This window comes from Phalacrocorax aristotelis, chromosome 17 (genome assembly GCF_949628215.1).
Source record: "Phalacrocorax aristotelis chromosome 17, bGulAri2.1, whole genome shotgun sequence".
In the NCBI taxonomy this organism is placed as follows: Eukaryota; Metazoa; Chordata; class Aves; order Suliformes; family Phalacrocoracidae; genus Phalacrocorax; species Phalacrocorax aristotelis.
This window is the reverse complement of record NC_134292.1, coordinates 8,916,252-8,933,892: the sequence shown is the minus strand read 5'-3', so window position 1 is coordinate 8,933,892 and position 17,641 is coordinate 8,916,252. Positions and strand designations below refer to the sequence as shown.

General features: G+C 46.9%; 2 protein-coding genes across 5 annotated transcripts in view; one reads left to right on the top strand and one right to left on the bottom strand.

Annotated features, from left to right (window-relative positions):
• The window catches only part of BRD3 (bromodomain containing 3), a 44,206-nt gene extending 35,793 nt beyond the window's left edge, over positions 1-8,413 (top strand). For all 4 annotated transcript variants that reach the window (XM_075111919.1, XM_075111917.1, XM_075111918.1 and 1 more), the window contains 6 exons: positions 2,306-2,434; positions 2,857-3,048; positions 3,867-4,102; positions 4,630-4,922; positions 6,812-6,940; positions 7,672-8,413. In XM_075111919.1, coding sequence (XP_074968020.1) covers positions 2,306-2,434; positions 2,857-3,048; positions 3,867-4,102; positions 4,630-4,922; positions 6,812-6,940; positions 7,672-7,787 — 1,095 coding nt within the window. In that variant the 3' untranslated portion in view covers positions 7,788-8,413. The remainder of the gene's footprint in view (positions 1-2,305; positions 2,435-2,856; positions 3,049-3,866; positions 4,103-4,629; positions 4,923-6,811; positions 6,941-7,671) is intronic.
• A 6,049-nt stretch (positions 8,414-14,462) lies between these two features.
• BRD3OS (BRD3 opposite strand) lies at positions 14,463-17,407 on the bottom strand. Its single transcript, XM_075111920.1, has one exon. It carries the CDS (start codon positions 17,261-17,263, stop codon positions 16,994-16,996), a length of 270 nt encoding a protein of 89 aa, XP_074968021.1. The 5' UTR covers positions 17,264-17,407; the 3' UTR covers positions 14,463-16,993.
• Between the last annotated feature and the right edge of the window lie 234 nt (positions 17,408-17,641).

Sequence of the window (17,641 nt, the reverse complement as noted above, 5' to 3'; positions counted from 1 at the left end):
TTTAAATATTTTAGTCATACCTATTTTAGAGTAGAAATACAGTTTCACAAAGCGGCTGCTCTTATTGAGGCCGTCTCTGTACGGTGCAATTAGGCCCCCAGGAATCAAGCTAAGTCATCGTTAGCTGGTAGAGATGGCGTTTTCTCTGCTAAAGTTGCTGGACCTATGTGGCCCTGTCCCTCGTCAGCACTGCCCTGATGCCATGCCCAAGGCGTGCGCTTTGAGGACATACTGGTGTCCAGTTTAGTCTTGGAGAGGAGAAAATGGAAGGGGGACATGTCAGGTCTTCAAACATGTACAAGATTGCTGCAAGAAGGGAGGGAACAAAGACTTCTGCGTCCTCTGTGGGCAGGTCAAGGCTTGCCTTAGAGCAAGAGACACCTTAGACATTAGGAAATTAATTTCTGAACATTAAAGAATGTTAAATAATGGATCTGACTGAGGGAAAAATGAGGTTGCTGTGGTAGATACTGCATAGGGCAGAGAATGGACTAGCTGGCCTCCCAGCACCTCTGCCGGTCCTGCTTGTCTGTGACTCCTGATTTGCAATTGTAAATGTAATAACTTTTTTTTAAGCAGCTGGATATTTCGAAGTGAATTTGTAACCGAAGATATTCCAGCCCACCAATTTAAAGTCCTTTTTTTTCTTTTGTTAAGTTAATTATTCTTTACAAGAAAACAAAACAAAAAAAATCCATGGATTAAAACTGTTGGGTTTGGATGAAAGCGAAGCTTCAGACGCTGAAATGTATTTCACAGGCAGTAATCGGCCACTGAGTGTGCCAAACAAACATAAGCGCATCAAAAAGGCCTTTCATGCAGTAAGACGTGTTTTAAAATAAATGGGCCCTTCCGTTCAAAGATGTGTTTTGCTTTGGAGCTGGCCTGAGATGCTTTTCAAATAAGGCCAGCTCTCCTTCAGACAGGAGAAGCACAAACTTATTTCCCTTTCTGTCTCTGTGCTGTGGCTCAGAGGCTTTCTCCTTGTTTATTCACCAAGAGAATGAGGTTTCATGGCAAAAGTTTGACAGGTGTCTGGCTGCAGGAATGTCACCACCTTGCGTGCAGGTCCCTCCAAAGCTGCATCCCTGGAGGTGAAATTCTGCCCTACTCCGAGCAAAACCAGTTTTGGGAGTCATTGTAGTGTTTCATGATAGTTACAAGGTCTGCAGTGTAGCTTCCATAGAACAAATGGGAATTTTGCTTGCATTAAGGCTTCTAGCGTTACAGACCCTAAGCAGCCCTGCTTCCTGCTTGGACGGGGGATGCAGCTTCCCTGATCACGTTTGCAGCCTGTCTGCCGCTCAGCCCCTTCCCTTCGCTGGGGGATGGGTACAGGTGCACGAGACATACAAAAAAGAGGCCTGCAAGCACTTGGCAAGTAGAGTTTCTTTAAACCCAGGTCTTCTAATTGCATATGAAATCTAGTGTTAGCTTCTTTTTCCTTTCCGTAGGAGTAATTGGAGCTAGGGTTTTATACATAGTAGTAATATATCCATAAAATCAACCAAGTTCTAGGAATGATGTAACCTGTTCTCTAAACGCAAGAGAAATGGATGAAAGTGAGAGCTGAAAAATAAGAGAAAGGAACAAGGTGCAAATATTTAGCTCCTGATACTTATCGTCACTGCACTAGGAAATAACGTTATGAATAGGTTTGTGAAGGGTGAATTCTGTATCCATTCTTTATCAGTTGGACTTTTAAATCAAGAGTAGGTGTTGCAGTTTAACTGTAAATGCCTGTCTTGCTGTAGGAATCACCAAGCAAAATTCACGCCCTGTGTTAGCAGGAAGTCCAAGTTAGATGGTCGTGATCTTTTCTGCCCTTTCGGATTTACAGGGCAAATATACCCAAGCTTAAGGTCCTCCTGTAACTGTAACTTGGCTGGCGGTCGACTTTTGCCCTTCCCATCCATGATCCTTGTTTACATTAGTTTCTGATCGGCAAACCCTCTTTCTAAATGACACTATTTTCTAATAGAATGTGGACCCTGGCAGATTTATATAGCACTACTCAGAAAAAGAAAACAACCCAAATTTAGAATCTTAAAGTGTTTAAACTGTTATGGAGCAATATCAGCTTCTTTGGTTGTCTGGTGTTTTGTTTGCATGATTGTTTTAAAACACAGAAACTCTGAATGTTATTTGGGATCCGATGAGCCAGATCACTGTTCTCTTAGACAAATATGATTTTTGAGGCTGTTCTGAGCTGCCTCCAAGATGCACGTGTCCTCCATGCAGTTGCTACAAATGCCGTTTGCTTATGGCTTTTTCTTCCCTTTCCCTTTGGCTTGTTTGTTTGCAGAAAAAAATGGACAGTCGGGAATACCAAGATGCGCAAGGTTTTGCAGCAGATATTCGGTTAATGTTCTCTAATTGTTACAAGTACAATCCTCCAGACCACGAAGTGGTAGCCATGGCCAGGAAGCTCCAGGTAAAGGTGGTGGCAAATGCATCTTCCAGAGTACGTTTAGTTCAGCTACAAGGTGTCAGTTCAGAGATCCAGGTGTGGATCTGCTCTTGGCACCAACAAAGGAGAGCCAGTGATTCCTCCTGCCCTTGGAAAGAGCCATGTTCTCTGCCGCAGAGCTGTCGTGCTTTTCACGTGGCATGGCCCAATGCCACGTTCCGCTCCTAAAATGTTATAATCGTTGCTGTATAAAGTAATGGGAGAATTTTCTTGGGTTTACAGACCATATATGCCCAGCTATACGTTATTATTTACTTGTACAGCGCCTTGTATAGTATAGTAAGAGGCTGACCCATGGTGGGGTGTCTGGTGTGTTTAAAAGGCCAGAGTGAGGTCTTCGTGGCTGAGGCTCCTTTTGTCACCAGTTTTTTAACCCCTTTTTCTAGGATGTCTTTGAGATGAGGTTCGCAAAAATGCCCGATGAGCCTGCAGAGGCCCCACCTCCACCTCCACCAACAGCACCAGTGGTGAGCAAAAGCACAGAGAGCAGTCACAGCAGTGAGGAGAGCTCTTCCGACTCAGATAGCTCGGACTCGGAAGAAGAGCGAGCGACTCGGCTGGCGGAGCTCCAGGAGCAGGTATTGCAATGGCCAAGCTGTGTGTCTGTGTCTGTGCAGGAGGAAGGGTTTCATTTTGTTCTTAAAAATCCTGCCTAGTCTGGGATGTAGCAAAGCAATCTCCCCTTCTGCCAGCTAAAGGAGAAAAATGCTCACCTGTAAAAGTGTGTGTTTGATGTAATGATGATTTTCTTCAAGATAGTCATTCTCTGTGCTGATTTTCTGTGCTTCCTTCTGGGATCCCACAGTACGAATGAAGGTGCAGACAACTTTAGGGATCCAGGAAGAACAGACCCCCATTTTGTATGAGAGCTCAGGCTCATTTGAAATCTGTCAGAAGCTTCCTGTGGGATATTGTCCCCCCTACCCCATCTGCAGAAGTGAGCTGTTCTGCCTGTTGTGGTCACAGACGATTAAGCCATGGCCTTTCTTATTATGCAATATGCATTGTTGGATGATACAGTGCTTATGTGTGCTACCGTAATACAACAAAGCATTACTAAAATAGCTTATCTGGAGTCTCAAACCAAGCCAGTAGCAGAGCCATGAAGTGAACCCAGGGTTCCAGAGGCCAAGTTGTCAGCACTCAGACGGAGCTACTGAGCTTAATTTTTCTTTGTCCCTATAAAACAAGAATGATGTTTTTGAGTCAACTTTTGCATACTTGCATTGCATTTTTTAAAGAATTTCAAATCAAGCAGTCTCCTGAGTTCAATCACTAGGCTGCTTGATCACTGACTTTGGGATATCCTTACACGTTGGGATGTAGAGGAGGATATGTGGAGACATCAGTTACCTTGCCTTGAAGGCTGATATATTTTTTCACTGTTCTCCCCCAGCTAAAGGCCGTCCATGAGCAGCTAGCTGCATTGTCACAAGCACCAGTGAACAAACCAAAGAAAAAAAAAGAGAAGAAGGAAAAAGAGAAGAAAAAGAAAGATAAAGAGAAGGAAAAAGAAAAGCACAAAGTAAAAGCTGAGGAGGAGAAGAAACCCAAGGTGGCTCAACCACCAAAACAAACCCAACAGAAGAAAGCCCCAGCTAAGAAAGCAAACAGCACGACCACGGCTAACAGGTGAGAGCCTGCCTAAGGGGAATGCCAAGAGCTTCCAGCCCAGTTCTCCTGGCCCTCCTGGCCCTGTTGAATTCCTGGTGAACCTCAGTTGTTGGAGCAGTTAATTCGCTATTGAATAGTGTCCCCATTCCCAGACAACTCTAGGGAGTCTTTAAGTTAGAGCTGGCAGCAGAACCATAGTATTTCCAGTGTCCAACTCTCTCGGAATCCCTGCCTGATCACTCTCAGATAAGGTTTTGCTTTTTGCCTTTAGCACAGCTAGCAAGAACGTGCCATTTCGTTGCTGCCCCCCTGCTGCTGTACGGGCTTGTTGTCATGCCTCACAGGGCTAAAATATAATAGGAGTAGAACAGCTGATCTCAGATTTCTGAACTTTTTCAGAAGTTGTGGTGCTGTTCAAGCCATCTGGCTAAAGGTTCAAAGCCAAGAGCATTGGGATGTTTGTTATGAGGAGGGTAGGAAAAAAAAAAAAAGTTTATTGCTTCTGTATACCCATGAATGTTTCCATTCTTGCCAACCCCACCCAGGCAGCCCAAGAAAGGAGGCAAACAGGCATCTGCAACCTACGATTCAGATGAGGAGGAGGAAGGTCTGCCCATGACCTATGATGAGAAGCGACAGCTCAGCTTGGACATCAACCGCCTGCCTGGGGAGAAGCTAGGCAGGGTGGTGCACATCATTCAGTCGCGGGAACCTTCCCTCAGAGACTCCAATCCCGACGAGATAGAAATAGATTTTGAAACATTGAAGCCTACAACTTTACGAGAACTGGAGAGATACGTGAAATCTTGTTTACAGAAAAAGCAAAGGAAACCATTTTGTAAGTTACCTCCTGGGGCACACATTCCCCCACCAGCTCTTGGGCTCAGCTTTGGAGTCCGGGCATGTGTGTTGGGATTCTCTTATCCAGCTGTTTGGTATGTGATGACAGGGATTTTTAGAGACTCTTTTCTCCCAAGAAAATGTACAGAAACTTCCTATTTTTTCTGTTCTTTCTTCCCACGATGTCGTGCCACGGAGACCTGGAGGACTATTGTGTTCCTCTCAAGACCCTTATTACTTACCTAGAATCTAGAAGGCACTGTAAAGGTTTCAGTCTCACTGTGTTAGGTGTTATGTGCGCACATCTGGAAGGATCAGTTTCTTATCCTGAATAGTTCAGCATCTAATTAGGAAGGAAACAAAAAAGAGTGGTTGGGATCCAAAACACCAAGACAATAACTTGCACAAAGTTACCTGGGCAACCTGTGGGTTCTGGGTGTAAGTGTCCGAGTTGTTTGTGCGCCCCAAAACTGTTCTTCCTAGGTGGCCTGATCACCGTATTGCCCTCAGTTTCTTTCAGATCAGAGGATTAGTGTTAATCCGCTGCAGTGTGTACGGTTCAGTATGGGACAGACTTCTCTGTGCCTCATCCACACAGAGTGAGTTGTTGCAGCCCCTTAAGACTTTAGCTCCAGCCAATTAGCAATAGGATCACTTACCTGAAGCAGTCCTGGCTCTGCCCGTCTGTTGGTTAAGAGGGAGTTGTCCTGTTAGGAGTATAACACAGTAGCTGCTCGTAGCTACTCACAGCTCTTGCAGAGCACCTCTTTTTCTTCACCACGGGACTCTAAGGTAGGCCTAAGCGAAGCTTGGATTTTGACCCTTCTTTTTGCTTTTCAATACACTGCTTTGAGTCCATCCCGTCTCCCACCCTGAGTCCTTTACTGTTGGATTAGCTCAGGAGAAGATTTTCTAGAGTGGTCTGGAACAAGAAGCATCCTTTTGTTTTGGAGCCAAAGCGTAGAGTAATGCAGATAAGCTCAGATGTCTGTCCGTCCGCTCCTGTGAGACTGGTACACCCGGGGCTGGCGGGCTGGCGTGCCTGACTGCAGCCGGACTCTCCTGCTGTTGCTATCTATTGCAATGCTAAACACTATTTAGGGGCACACCCTTTTAGGGCTGTCCTTTCCAGATTGCACTTTTCTTTTTTTTTAAATCGATGCTTTAAAACAACGCACAGAAACGTAGTATTTCCTTGCTGGATCAGGCAAAATGTCTGGCCCCTGTCTTGTGCTTCTGATACTGGCCAACACCTGGGTTCAATTACTCCTTCTCTGGAGGGATATTTCTTCTGCTCAGAAGTACTGCTGGTACTTCTCATAATTTCCAGCCTGACTGATGGTTGTTCTACATTCTTATCCTTACACTCTTATGGCCTGCCAGCCTTTGACTCAGTTGGTTTTTAATCTGTTCTTCTTGTTTTATATTTAGAGCAACAGAAAACACAGTAGATTCTTGCATGAGGTGTCTTAAGTTACAATGGCAGATGCTTACTTCTGACAACCTTTAATGGGACACTTTATTTTACAGGGCAGAAAACCCATGTAACAATTCTGTAATTACAATTGTGTAACTATTGACCATATAACTGGCTGGTAAGTAACCTGTAACTACAAGGTTGTTACATGGATATTTCTATCTGCTAAAATACTTTCCAGAAGGTGTCTCTGAAAAAGTGCGTGTTACAGGTTGATGGTGATCGGATGATCTAGGCAACTTCATGCGTTGTCCTCTATCTGGGATGTGTAGTTGCTGTGTGGTCGCTTGATCTTAGAGGTGTCACTGCAGAGTGGTTGCACAGATTTACATGCCCTGTAAAATAGCGATGTCCGCTCTCTTTCCCCTGCAACCGTGCAGTTTCAGAAATTGTGCGTTCCTCCTCCACAGCTGCAAGTGGAAAAAAGCAAGCAGCAAAGTCAAAAGAAGAGTTAGCTCAGGAAAAGAAGAAAGAACTAGAAAAACGGTTACAGGACGTCAGCGGGCAGCTAAACAACAACAAGAAACCTGCAAAGAAAGGTAATGGCTTTGCTTTTACGTTGCTAACAATGCCCAAAAAGTTGTGTATGTAGATAGGCTTCTGTGCTGAGGCAAAACTGTGGCCTTTTGGTAGCCTTGGGTTTATCTCTGACGGTTACCCCAGTTACTAGTGTCAGGGCACAGCAAGTTGCTGCTGGGCGCTGAGCTTCTCTGTGGGGGCTGCTTTGGCCCCTGTCCAGGTGGAAGCTCTCCTGGGTTGTAGATGTGAGGTGTCTTGGAGGCAATTCATCCTTCAGAGGGAGGAGGATCATCTGCTCTGTGTTAGCCTGTGCAGGACTGTGCACACAGATGGGTAGCGCAGAGCATCGGACGGATGGGTTTTCTCCATTGTGGGATTAGAAAGCCCAAGGCCCCATATAGTGACACAGTGTGAAATATTGTACAGAAGACTCTTCCAGTGTGAACTAAGCTTCTTCCAGCTTCACACAAGTCAAGCAGGGTTTTCTTGAGTTCAGAGGTTGCACTGAAGCGTGCAAGGCTGTGGACCCAGGTCCCCAGGTGCTCTGCTCTCCTGTGCCGATCCCAAATTTCCGTGGCCACCTGCAGCCTGACAAACCCCGACATCCACTGGTGGGTCAGGCCTCGTTGCAGCAAGCGAACGCTGCCCAGGCAAGACGAAGTTGTGAGCGTAGCCACAGAGGATGAAGGTAAACCTTCTCTAGTTCAGTGCCTTGCAAGTAACCACATCGCTGCTGCCTTTTTCCCTGCAGAGAAATCTGGCTCAGCTCCTTCCGGAGGCCCTTCCCGTCTCAGCAGCAGCAGCTCCTCCGAGTCCGGGAGCAGCAGCTCCAGCGGCTCCAGCTCGGACAGCAGCGATTCGGAATGAGTCACGGACACTTACACACAAAACGGACATCACCCTCACTAATGTTCTGCAGTGTTCCTTTCTCTCCTTAATATACTGCTCTTGTTCCACGGTGGTCAGGTTTTTTTCCTCTCTCTGACCTTTTTATTTTATTTTTTAATTCAGTGTTATAAAAGGTATCTTCCATGTTTGGGGGGGGCTCTCTTTTCATAGGTCAAAGATCTTTGCGTGTGCGTGTGTGTGTGACTAGACTTTATGACAGTTCCCTTTGCATAAAGTCTCTAAAATACATTTTAACTGAAGAAAATTGGTTGAAAATGGAAGAACTTTGAACTCTTAGCAGGAGATAAATAGAAAGTTCTGCAAGGTTTGTAGTACATTTCCTTCCCGCCCCTTCCCTCTCCCCAAAATGTTCTCTTTTAATAAGCCTGCCTGGCTCACACAAGGTAAAAAAAAAAAAAAAGGTTTTTTAAAAGAAATCTCTGTAAAATGGTACTGTATCTGAAAGATGTTAGCTTTTGAACTAGTTGGTGTACTTGTTATTAGCACTAGTATTCTTAATCTCGAAGTCTACAGTGTGATGAAAATGTCAGATGCTATCATCTTTTTACATAAAAACAAAAAACCAACAAAAAAATTCTCATGTACTGTGGATTGCTAACATGCTTTTTTTTTATAATCTTGGTAGAGACATAGGCACCTGTTCAGGAAGGTATTTCAGCATGAGTTTGACTTTAAGCACATGAGCAATATAAGTAGTTGCATTTCTTGTTTTTTCCACTCAATTGTCATTTTTCTTGGGGGTATGTTGGGAAGAAGGGAGCAAGGGGTACTCACGTTTCTTGGGAATGTTATTTTTAACATCAAATAGATAATTTCCAGGAAATGGACCCTCTCAATGAAAGTGTTCATTTAACTGAAAACAGTTTGTGCCTGAAAGTTCTCAGCTGGACCTCTGAGTGATCCCTGCAGAGTGACCAAGGCAAGTCATGTGCTCGTTATTAGACACATGCTCAAGTACTTGCTCCATGACACGCACCTCAGTCTGGGCTTAAAATAAAGGAGCACTTGAGCTCCAGCTGGGGCTGAGCTGGCAGGGGAGTTGGAGAAGGATGTTGTGTGTGTTTGGGTTTTTGGTTTTGGGTTTTGGTTTCTTTTTTCCCCCTCCTTATCATTTCAGTAGCGAGCTCCTAGAAAGGGAATGCTACTTCTGTGTCACGCAGGGTGCATGTTTCCAGACACTGAAATGCTTACCTCAATGAAAAGAAAAAAGAGGGGAGGGAGAAAAAAAGAAAAGAGACAATTTTTTAAGGCTTGCGGTTTTTTTAAGCCAGCCTAATGTTTTGACCTGCATTGCTGCAATATGCTCTTGTTTTCACTGTCCCTAATTTCATGTATATACAAGTATTTTATTTATTAAGCACCATTGGTCATTTAAAACTTACTAAAGAAACCAACAAAAGCAAAGCTGCATTATGCAGACCAGCAGGAATGCGGACTTCTAATGTGGTTCAAACCAGCTTAAAAAAAAAAAAAAAGGCAAATAAAAACCAGATACTTTATTTAAATCCAGTGGACTTTATACCTGCAGGTGCTACAGTTCAGTTTATCGTGTGTCTGGTGCTTTGTCATGTTTGATGTGTTCATTGTTGGTTTTGTTTTCTCTCTTCTTTACCTTTTCACTCCAGCCCCCTTTTTTCCTGTTTTGTACAGATTTTGGAGAAATACAGGTAGATACAATTTCTTGATGCAGAGCATTATTATTTCCTCTGTAATATTTTCAGAGGTCTTTTTCCCCCTCGTGTTTTTTTTTTTGTAGACCAGTGGGGTTTTTTCTTTTATAATCGGATTTTAGGAAAACACCAGTTCTATAATTATATAAAATTTGTAATCTGAGGGGCAGAAATTTATTGTAAATTCTTAACTTTTTATTGTAAAGAAAAAAATATACAGAGTTTAACAGAAAGTTATGCCTTTCCCTCTCCCAGTGCCAGTCCCTAAGGCTGCCTCTCTACTGTGGGGTAGCCCTAAAATTCACCCGGCTGCGGTCTCCGAGTGGTTTGCCAGAGGCCCTGTGGTGCAGATTGCACCAGCTTTTATTTTTCACGTAGGTGAGTGGCCCTGAAGGACTCCTCAGCCCCCCGCACACGACTTTCATTGCACGCTCAGCCTCCACGAGCTTGGACAGGGGAGGGCGTGCGGGGGGTCTCCCTTTGCTGGAAAGCCGGGGGAGCGCAGGGCCGGCCTGTTAGTAGCACTCCATGGTTTGCACTTCTGACTGCATCCACGCTCAGCTGCCAGTCACTTACTGCCCATCGACTGAGGTTTTACTAGCTAGACACTTTTGCATCTGTCTTTAAAAATCTATCTTCCAAAGGTCAGCATTTCAGCGTGTGCAGATGTGTGTCTGTCCATGTCTGATCCGCGTAGCGGCAGTAACACGCTCGCCATGGTTTGCTGTAGAAAAGAATTCCCTTGTTTTATCTTCTGCTGAGGGCTGAGCACACGGTGCTGCGTGGCACCGAGTTCCTCCTTATAACTTGCTGGGCATCTTTGGCTCGTTTTGCAGTCACTGGAGTGCTCTGCCTGCTGGCAGGAGGCTCTCAAGCCTTGGCGGATAGTTTCCCATAGTATTTGGAAGTGGATGAACTAGGGTATTCTGATTCTAACTGAAATTAATGATCTTTCTTTTCCATTAACAATGGAGTTATTTTTAGTTCCTATACTTTTTAAATTCTGCCCTTAAAAAGATCTTCCCCTAGACAGATCCTTAGTAATATATTTTCAGAATTTACCGTGAGGGAATGTAACATACACCTCATCAAGAGCTTAGGGGTTTTTTTAATGGGGTTGGGTTTCATCTGTGTTTCTCCTATTGTCTGAGACTTGCATTATCAAAACCAACTAGTATTTTAATTAAAACAATTGCAACCAATTCAATACCGTGACAACTTGGATAAACGAGCTCCCAGCTTTCTTCGCTTGAAATCTTTTCCCGAGTGCATTAACCTGGGCTATGCCGTTGATGTGACAGGGCGGTTGCTCTGGACGAAAGGCGCTCCCGTGCGGAGGACACACCGCAGCCGGTGTTGGAGGCAATAGCAGCCCGCCTGGCAGCCGCTCTCGCCGGCATCGCCGCCGCAGAGAGCCCGGGGGCCTGGCTCTGCAGCATGCCACCGTCCTGCGACGCCAGGGGCGACCCCGCTGGCCACGGCCAGGCTGCAGGCATCCCTCTGGGATGCACAGGGCTGTCCCACTGCAGCCACTGGGAAGGTTAGAGCCACAGGGCTGGGGACCAAGCGTGGACTGATGGAAAGGGGCCTGGCCTGGGACTGTCTGCACAGTGTTGGAGGAGGATCCCTATTTTAGTTGGCAAACCCGTCCTAGCTTGGGGATTTGCAAGGAAGACGAGCAACCAGAGCCACCAAGGAATAGAAGAACCACCTGCGTATCTTTGATACACCCAGCTGCGACTCGGGATACCGTTTAGTGGGGAACTTCTGTTTTCGCGGAGAGGAAGGTGTTCCCTATGAAACGGCAGTTCACAGGAGAAATCTGTTTTGGCACGACCTTCGTTTCAGGAGAGAAACTGGTGACTCTTCATTTCAAAATGTTGTTCTTACACGTTTTCATTTTCGCATTGTTTGTAGTGCTCATTGTCTCCTGACATGTCAGTAGTGGTGCCTCTTGTATCTCCAGATCAGAGCGTCTCCAGGAAAGAAGAGATGTTTTCAGTCCATAGTAAGTAGCAGCAGCCCTTAATGACTTGGAAACTGAAACAATAGAGCATTTATTTAACTGAGTTTGTATTGCGTGACACGTCAGTACGGATGTCATGAAATAACTTTAAAATGATCGAACATATAACATTGAAATAACGTTTTTAAGAATAAAAGATTGAAATTTTTATGGTAAAATTTTTCTTGAACGAACAAAGTTTAACTTTGTTTTCCAGGGGAAACTTCACTGAAATCAGTATGATTTCTTATGTATACATGCACACAAATAGTTTTATTGAAACTGCTTTTTTCTGACGAATTCCTATTTGACAAAACAATATCTGACCAGACCTATTATCAATCAACCAGCATTACTGCACCTTTAAAAACTTGGTTAAACTCGATCTGATTGTAAGGCCAGCCCGTTTCTTGGCGCGCCGTCGGCTGTAGGCTCAGAGGGACCAGAGGGAGAGGCGCGTCCCGCGGGCTCAGGCCCCGATCTGGCTACTAGAGCGATCTGTTGCGTGCAGCAGCTTTCTGCTAACCAAATGTTGTCTCTGCAAAATCATCTCGGGTTTTTGTACCGATGTGATTTTAAACTTTCCTACCGACAGGGTTTGTAACTGTAGAACTGACGCTGCGGGACTATGTTCCCGTTGTCTGTGAGCGTGCGTGTCACGGGCGCCCGCACCGCGCACGGGTGCGCGTGAGCGTATACGAGTTAGTTACCCCGCGGGGTCTCTTTCCATGTTCTCTATGTGGTAGAAGCAGACTGCAGTTACCTAATCTAGTTCTTTCTCTGTTTTGGGGACTCTTAGACCAGGTTTTAATTTTTTTCCTTGTTTTGAAAGGAATGATGTTTTTTAAAGGTGGGGTTGGAGCTAGGGGGAAGGGATCGGGGCACGACAAAGAAAAAAAACACAGCCTTTTTCGTACCGGATTTTAGAAAGACCGATTCTCAAACACGAGCAGTTACCGCTAGGGCTGACTGTGGGCAGGCTCTGCGTTGCTGAAGGTAAATTTAGGGCGAGGATTCGTTACACGAGCAGCATTATCTTGCTTGTAAAACATTGAGATGCATTTTTTTAAAGAAATGGTATTTGCATATCTTTTTAAATGTTTTTAAAAAAACAAACCACCAGCTAGGAATTGACACAGGCCACTTAGAACTTACCCCTGATACTGGCATAACCAATCCAGACAGATTTGTTGTTGTATTTTTGTTTTGGTTTTTTTTGGGTTTTTTTTAATATTTAAAAAAAAAATGTTACTTTTCTGTATGATGTGCATGCAAATTTACCGTAACTCTTTTTCTTAAAACTTTTTAGTGCCATTTCTAGTATATTCCTGTAAATGTCAGTTACTGAAAAGAAATGAGTCAATGTAAGTAGTTTAGCTTGTTTATTGCAAATTGCTGGCCTCAAACACAACAGAATTGAAAAAAAAAAAAAAGAGTTAGAAAGTAATCTTTGATGTTACTGGTAATCATGGACCCTGGTCCTGGGGCGTTTGTTTTGTTTTCATAATAAAAAGAAAAATTGTTTTGTGTGTGCAGTTTGATCCCATACTTTCCCCTCTCCCTTTCCTCCTCTCCTTTTTCAGGTGTTGCACTTGCTCCGCTTGAAAAATCTGTAAGGCTTTGACCAAGCAGTCGGTTGAGTAGCATTGCTAAGGGACAGACACACTGAGTGTCCTAGTGCCAGGAGTACCGAAGTAATTCGGCGGTAATTCTGCGAGTCCGGCTGTTGGCGCTGACGGGGTGCCACGCTCACGGGGCAAGCCGCCCTCGGAGCCCGCCGCGGCCGGGGCGCTCACAGGCGAGCGCCTGCCGGAGGCGTGCTCTAAATGCACCGTCCTGTTGGTGAGGGAAGCGCTCGGGCTGCTTTAATGCACCAGGGCAGCCAGGGAAGGGCTTTTACTCTTCCTAGAAGCCTACAGTCTGGAAGGGTCTTAGGTGATGTGAGAATTGCACCCGACTGAGGTAAGTTCAGCCAACAAGGAGGTGAGAACCTCACCCAGGTGTAATGCTGACTACTTTCAAGCCACCAGGACCCGGAGGAGGCAGGAGGACTCTCTCCCCAGCACTGACAGCGGCTCCACGGGCCGGTGCCGGCGCCGCAGAGCAGCGAGCCCAGGGTGCCGGGACACGGCGGGCGCAGCTGGGAGAGGGCGGCCCGGGGGCTGCCTGCGCTCGCTGCGGCGGCGGCGCTGTACGGGGGCCAAAATCTATCTTGGTCACTGGAGAGGGTTTGGGCTGGCTGTGCCGTTGGGTTTCTCAGACACATGGCTGATGGTTTATTTATAGGGTAAGGGTTACAACAGCCGCGTTTCCTCAGGGTTAATCTTTCTCTAACCCTGTTCCTGCTCACTGGGTTTAAAAGCCACAGTCTCTGAGGTTTCAGCAGACCCCTTTTGCTTAGCTGTTGTGTCAGTGCGGCTGTGTGCTGTATCCACGCTACCCCACCGTACATCTGTGTTCAGCCTCTCCTCTAGAAATCCCCTGTGAGGCAGCTGCCCCCCAGGAGGGTGTTTTCTTTAGCATTTACTAGTTATTTCTAGGTGCATCAAGCAGTGCTGCTGCTTACAGGCTCGGAGGAGGTCGAGGACGGGCAGAACACGGTTGGGGCTCGGCTCACACCGATCTCTGTAGCGACAGAGGTTATTGCGTGTGCGACATCCGCGGGCTGTCCTTATCCCCGAGTCCTCCGCTGAGGCTTGGCGAGGGCTGCTGGGTTTGGGGGCCTGGCAGAGCCACCTCCGGCCACGGCCAGCGTTCACAGGTAAAGTGGTGTGGCTTCGGAGAGGGAGGTTACCCACAGCCCCACCAGTAACTGAGGTAATTCCCAGTGGGGGGAAACTGCCTCTCTGCTGAGCTTTCCCTCTCCTGCCCGGGCGGGGATTGGGAGCGATAATAGCTGTATTCCTCACATGTGCCAAGGTGATTAACAGGCAGAAGAAAAACAGCTGCTTGCGATGATGCGTTCGGATCATTTTAATGCACTTTCTCAAAGGCTACAACAGCATTTTAAACGAGTGCATCAACACCACACAACCGGCTTACAGAAACGCTCGCTCGAAGCAGCCGCTCCACAAACCTGCTGTGACTAATGAGGACACACAGATACGGAAAATAGTACAGTCACGTTCACAGAGAGGTGGAAGAACGAGTCACGCTCTTCTGTCACGTCCAGCCACAATCCTGGAAGAATATATTCACATCTTTGAGGTTTTTACAGTCCAATTAACACTCTTCAAATAACTGAATTTTGGTTTACCAGCCACATAAACAAAAAGACTGATTATACCCAAAATAATCAACTTTCTTACTGAAGAAAAAAAAAAAAGTGGGTTTTTTTTCTATAAGAAAAGCAAAGAAAATGAACAGCTGGTTTGAGGGATGTGCTGTTCCTTAAACTCCCGGAGTTCACGTGCTCCCCTGGGCTGCTGGAAAGGCCCTGAGCCTACCCCTCCTGCCCCTCCAGGTCGCTTCCACCTGCAGTTCCCAGGGGAGCTCCCGGACCAGCCTCCCACCCCCTTGCATAAACACTCCCGCGTTGGCTCAGCCGAGAAGGGGAGCCCTGCCTGGGTGACATGTCCCAGGCGATGCCCTGCCTTGAACAGCACGCTCTGTCCGGGAGCTTCCCAAGTCTTGCCAGTTTTGTGAATCCTGTTCAGTGCTTTTTCCCCAGGTGAAAAAATCTCTTCAACAAACTATTTCTCGGCCAGAGCTAGTCCTGGTGAGGTCGAGAGGACTATTTGGGTGTGCAGAGCGATGCAGGGGTCTGCGAAGCACTGAGGTCCGTCAGCAGGTTTAGTTTTAAGAGCGCACACGTAAGATCAAACATCAACACATGCATAAATAGTACTTTAAAAAAAACGAGCTGCCTATGTTTGCAGTGCGTACACGTGTTACAGGGCTGAGTACGTCGAACCTCTACGACCGCGCGTTAGAACAGGTATGTTCTGCTCAGCACGTTGAGTTCAGCAAACTTGAGGGGACGTGTTGTAGCGTTTAACCCACACGGGAGAGGTGGAAGAGATTCTTCTTTGTGGCGTTACATAAATAAAGTGCTTGAAAAAATCCAAAAGAGGGTTTAAATATAAGTAATGACTGTGCCTAATTTTAGGCAGCCCAATAATCAATACGTCAACATCAAATACTGATTTGCTTGAAGTTAAGCCTATACCTAAGCGCTGCTTGGGCACACGGGGTTGCAGGAGGATGTCCTAGGCAGGACATAAACAGAGTCTGTGAGTTAAGCCCAGTGTTTTACCCTAATGCTGAGCCCTGGGCACATAATTAGCACCCCTGGATGTGGCACAGCTTTGTTTTTAACAAAGCTTTAGGTGCTTGCTGGGTTGAGTTTCTCAGCTTGATCTTGTTTTGAGCAAGATTCAGCTCTAAGGGAAACAGCCTGAAAGCAGTCCTTATTCCCAGGAAGTATTTTTCCCTCCTAAAATCCTTCAGTTACTTGAAACTCCCAGGCACAACTTTTAAAAAACAGGCACCAAATCAACTATCCAACCCGAATTAGAAGATAAACCCTTCCAAGCCGCTGCGCACATTAAAACTGAAATGCAAAGCAAAGGTCAGTAGCCCCTTTCCTTCTGTAACTGATCTCTGGCGGCAGGTCCGTCCCGTGCAGGAGTTTCCTTGTGTCCCCTAGCAGGAGACGTGTGTATTTACAGGCACTTTCTTCCTCTTGCTCTCCTGGGCCTGTCCCTCCCTTTCAAGCGGTTCACGTGGCAATCTGTTCCTGAAGCACGGGCTGGGAATCTACCTGCGTGAAGGGAGTCAGCTCCACCGGCTCCAGAAACCCTGCCTGCTATTTCCATGACACCAATCGGCGGCACCACAAAGGGCCCTTTGCTTTGCACAGGATGAAACGCAAAACACGCTGGGTGTTTGGAAGGCTCAGATGAAATTCTCATACCTTCTTTCCCTTTCTCCCTCCACAATACAACCTCGTTACCTGGTTGTAAGCGACCACTTCCAGTGCAGTAATTAAAGGGAGACGGGGCAAGCAGAACAAGTAACGGCCGGGTAGCTGCAGATCACCTTCCTAAAATCCCAGCCTCGATGGGAACGGATCTGCGCTCGCCCCTCTCCCGCCAGCATTCGCAGAGCTTTGGCAACGTGTAAGGACTAGCAAGTCAAAGTGCCTGCTGGGGATGGCTCCCGAACGACAGCGGCTGTTTCTCACGGTACACAAGCCACTTACAAGCAACACATGGTCCGGCACAGACCCTGCCAAGATGCTAGGCAGCAAACGCGGCCTCGTGAGTTCCCGAGCGAGACTGTTTTGATCGTACGCACTCAATGACATGCAAAATCTGACGCTACCAACAGCAAAAACAAACGTAAACTTCAGATGGCCCTTCTGGCCTATCCCGTGCACGCTGCTTTAGCGTGGGTCTGTCGGGAGGATGGTGCAAACCCATCTCCCCCAGCTCGATGCAAGTCTGGTTTGCCTCCAGGCGTGGATTTCTAATGCAAACCCACCAAAACTACATAATAGCACAAAACTTGGACTGTCCCGTGTCCCTGGAGACATCCAGCTTGTTTTTGTCCCGCACCAGGATGGCTTCGTTGCCGTACTGCGAGTACCACATGCTCCGACTCCGGCTCAGGTAAGTGTTGGGGGGGGCCGACTCCAGTTTCTGCTGCTGCTGCTGCCAGATGAGCAGAGAGGTGTCCCTGTACCGCAGCCGGGCATAGCCCTCCGACAAGGCTTTTTCAGGCAGGGGCACCCTCCCGTTCATTACTTTGTCAGTCATCTGCTCGGGGTAGCTTCAAAGACGAGGGTTCCTTCCCGGCAGCTCCAAAATACACCCCGCTGGGTCGGTCCGGGTCGATTCCTGCTGCTTTGAGCTCAAGGGAGAACATCCCCAGGGGCTCAGCTCTCAGGGCCCGCGAGGTGTCGGCCGAGGTAGGCACCACTCAGGAGATGGAGCGGGGACACGCGCGCCCAAAAATCACAACGGGCAGCCTGGCCTTGCTTAAATAACAAGCCAGGACTTCCGAAAGCTTATCCAGCGGTGATGCCGCTACGTGTTTCATGTTGCAGAGGGACTGCGCGCACACGAGCTGCTTCTCGTTGGGAGTCCACGAAGTGTCTCAACAGGCGCGAACGGCGACCCCGCGGTGGTGGGCTC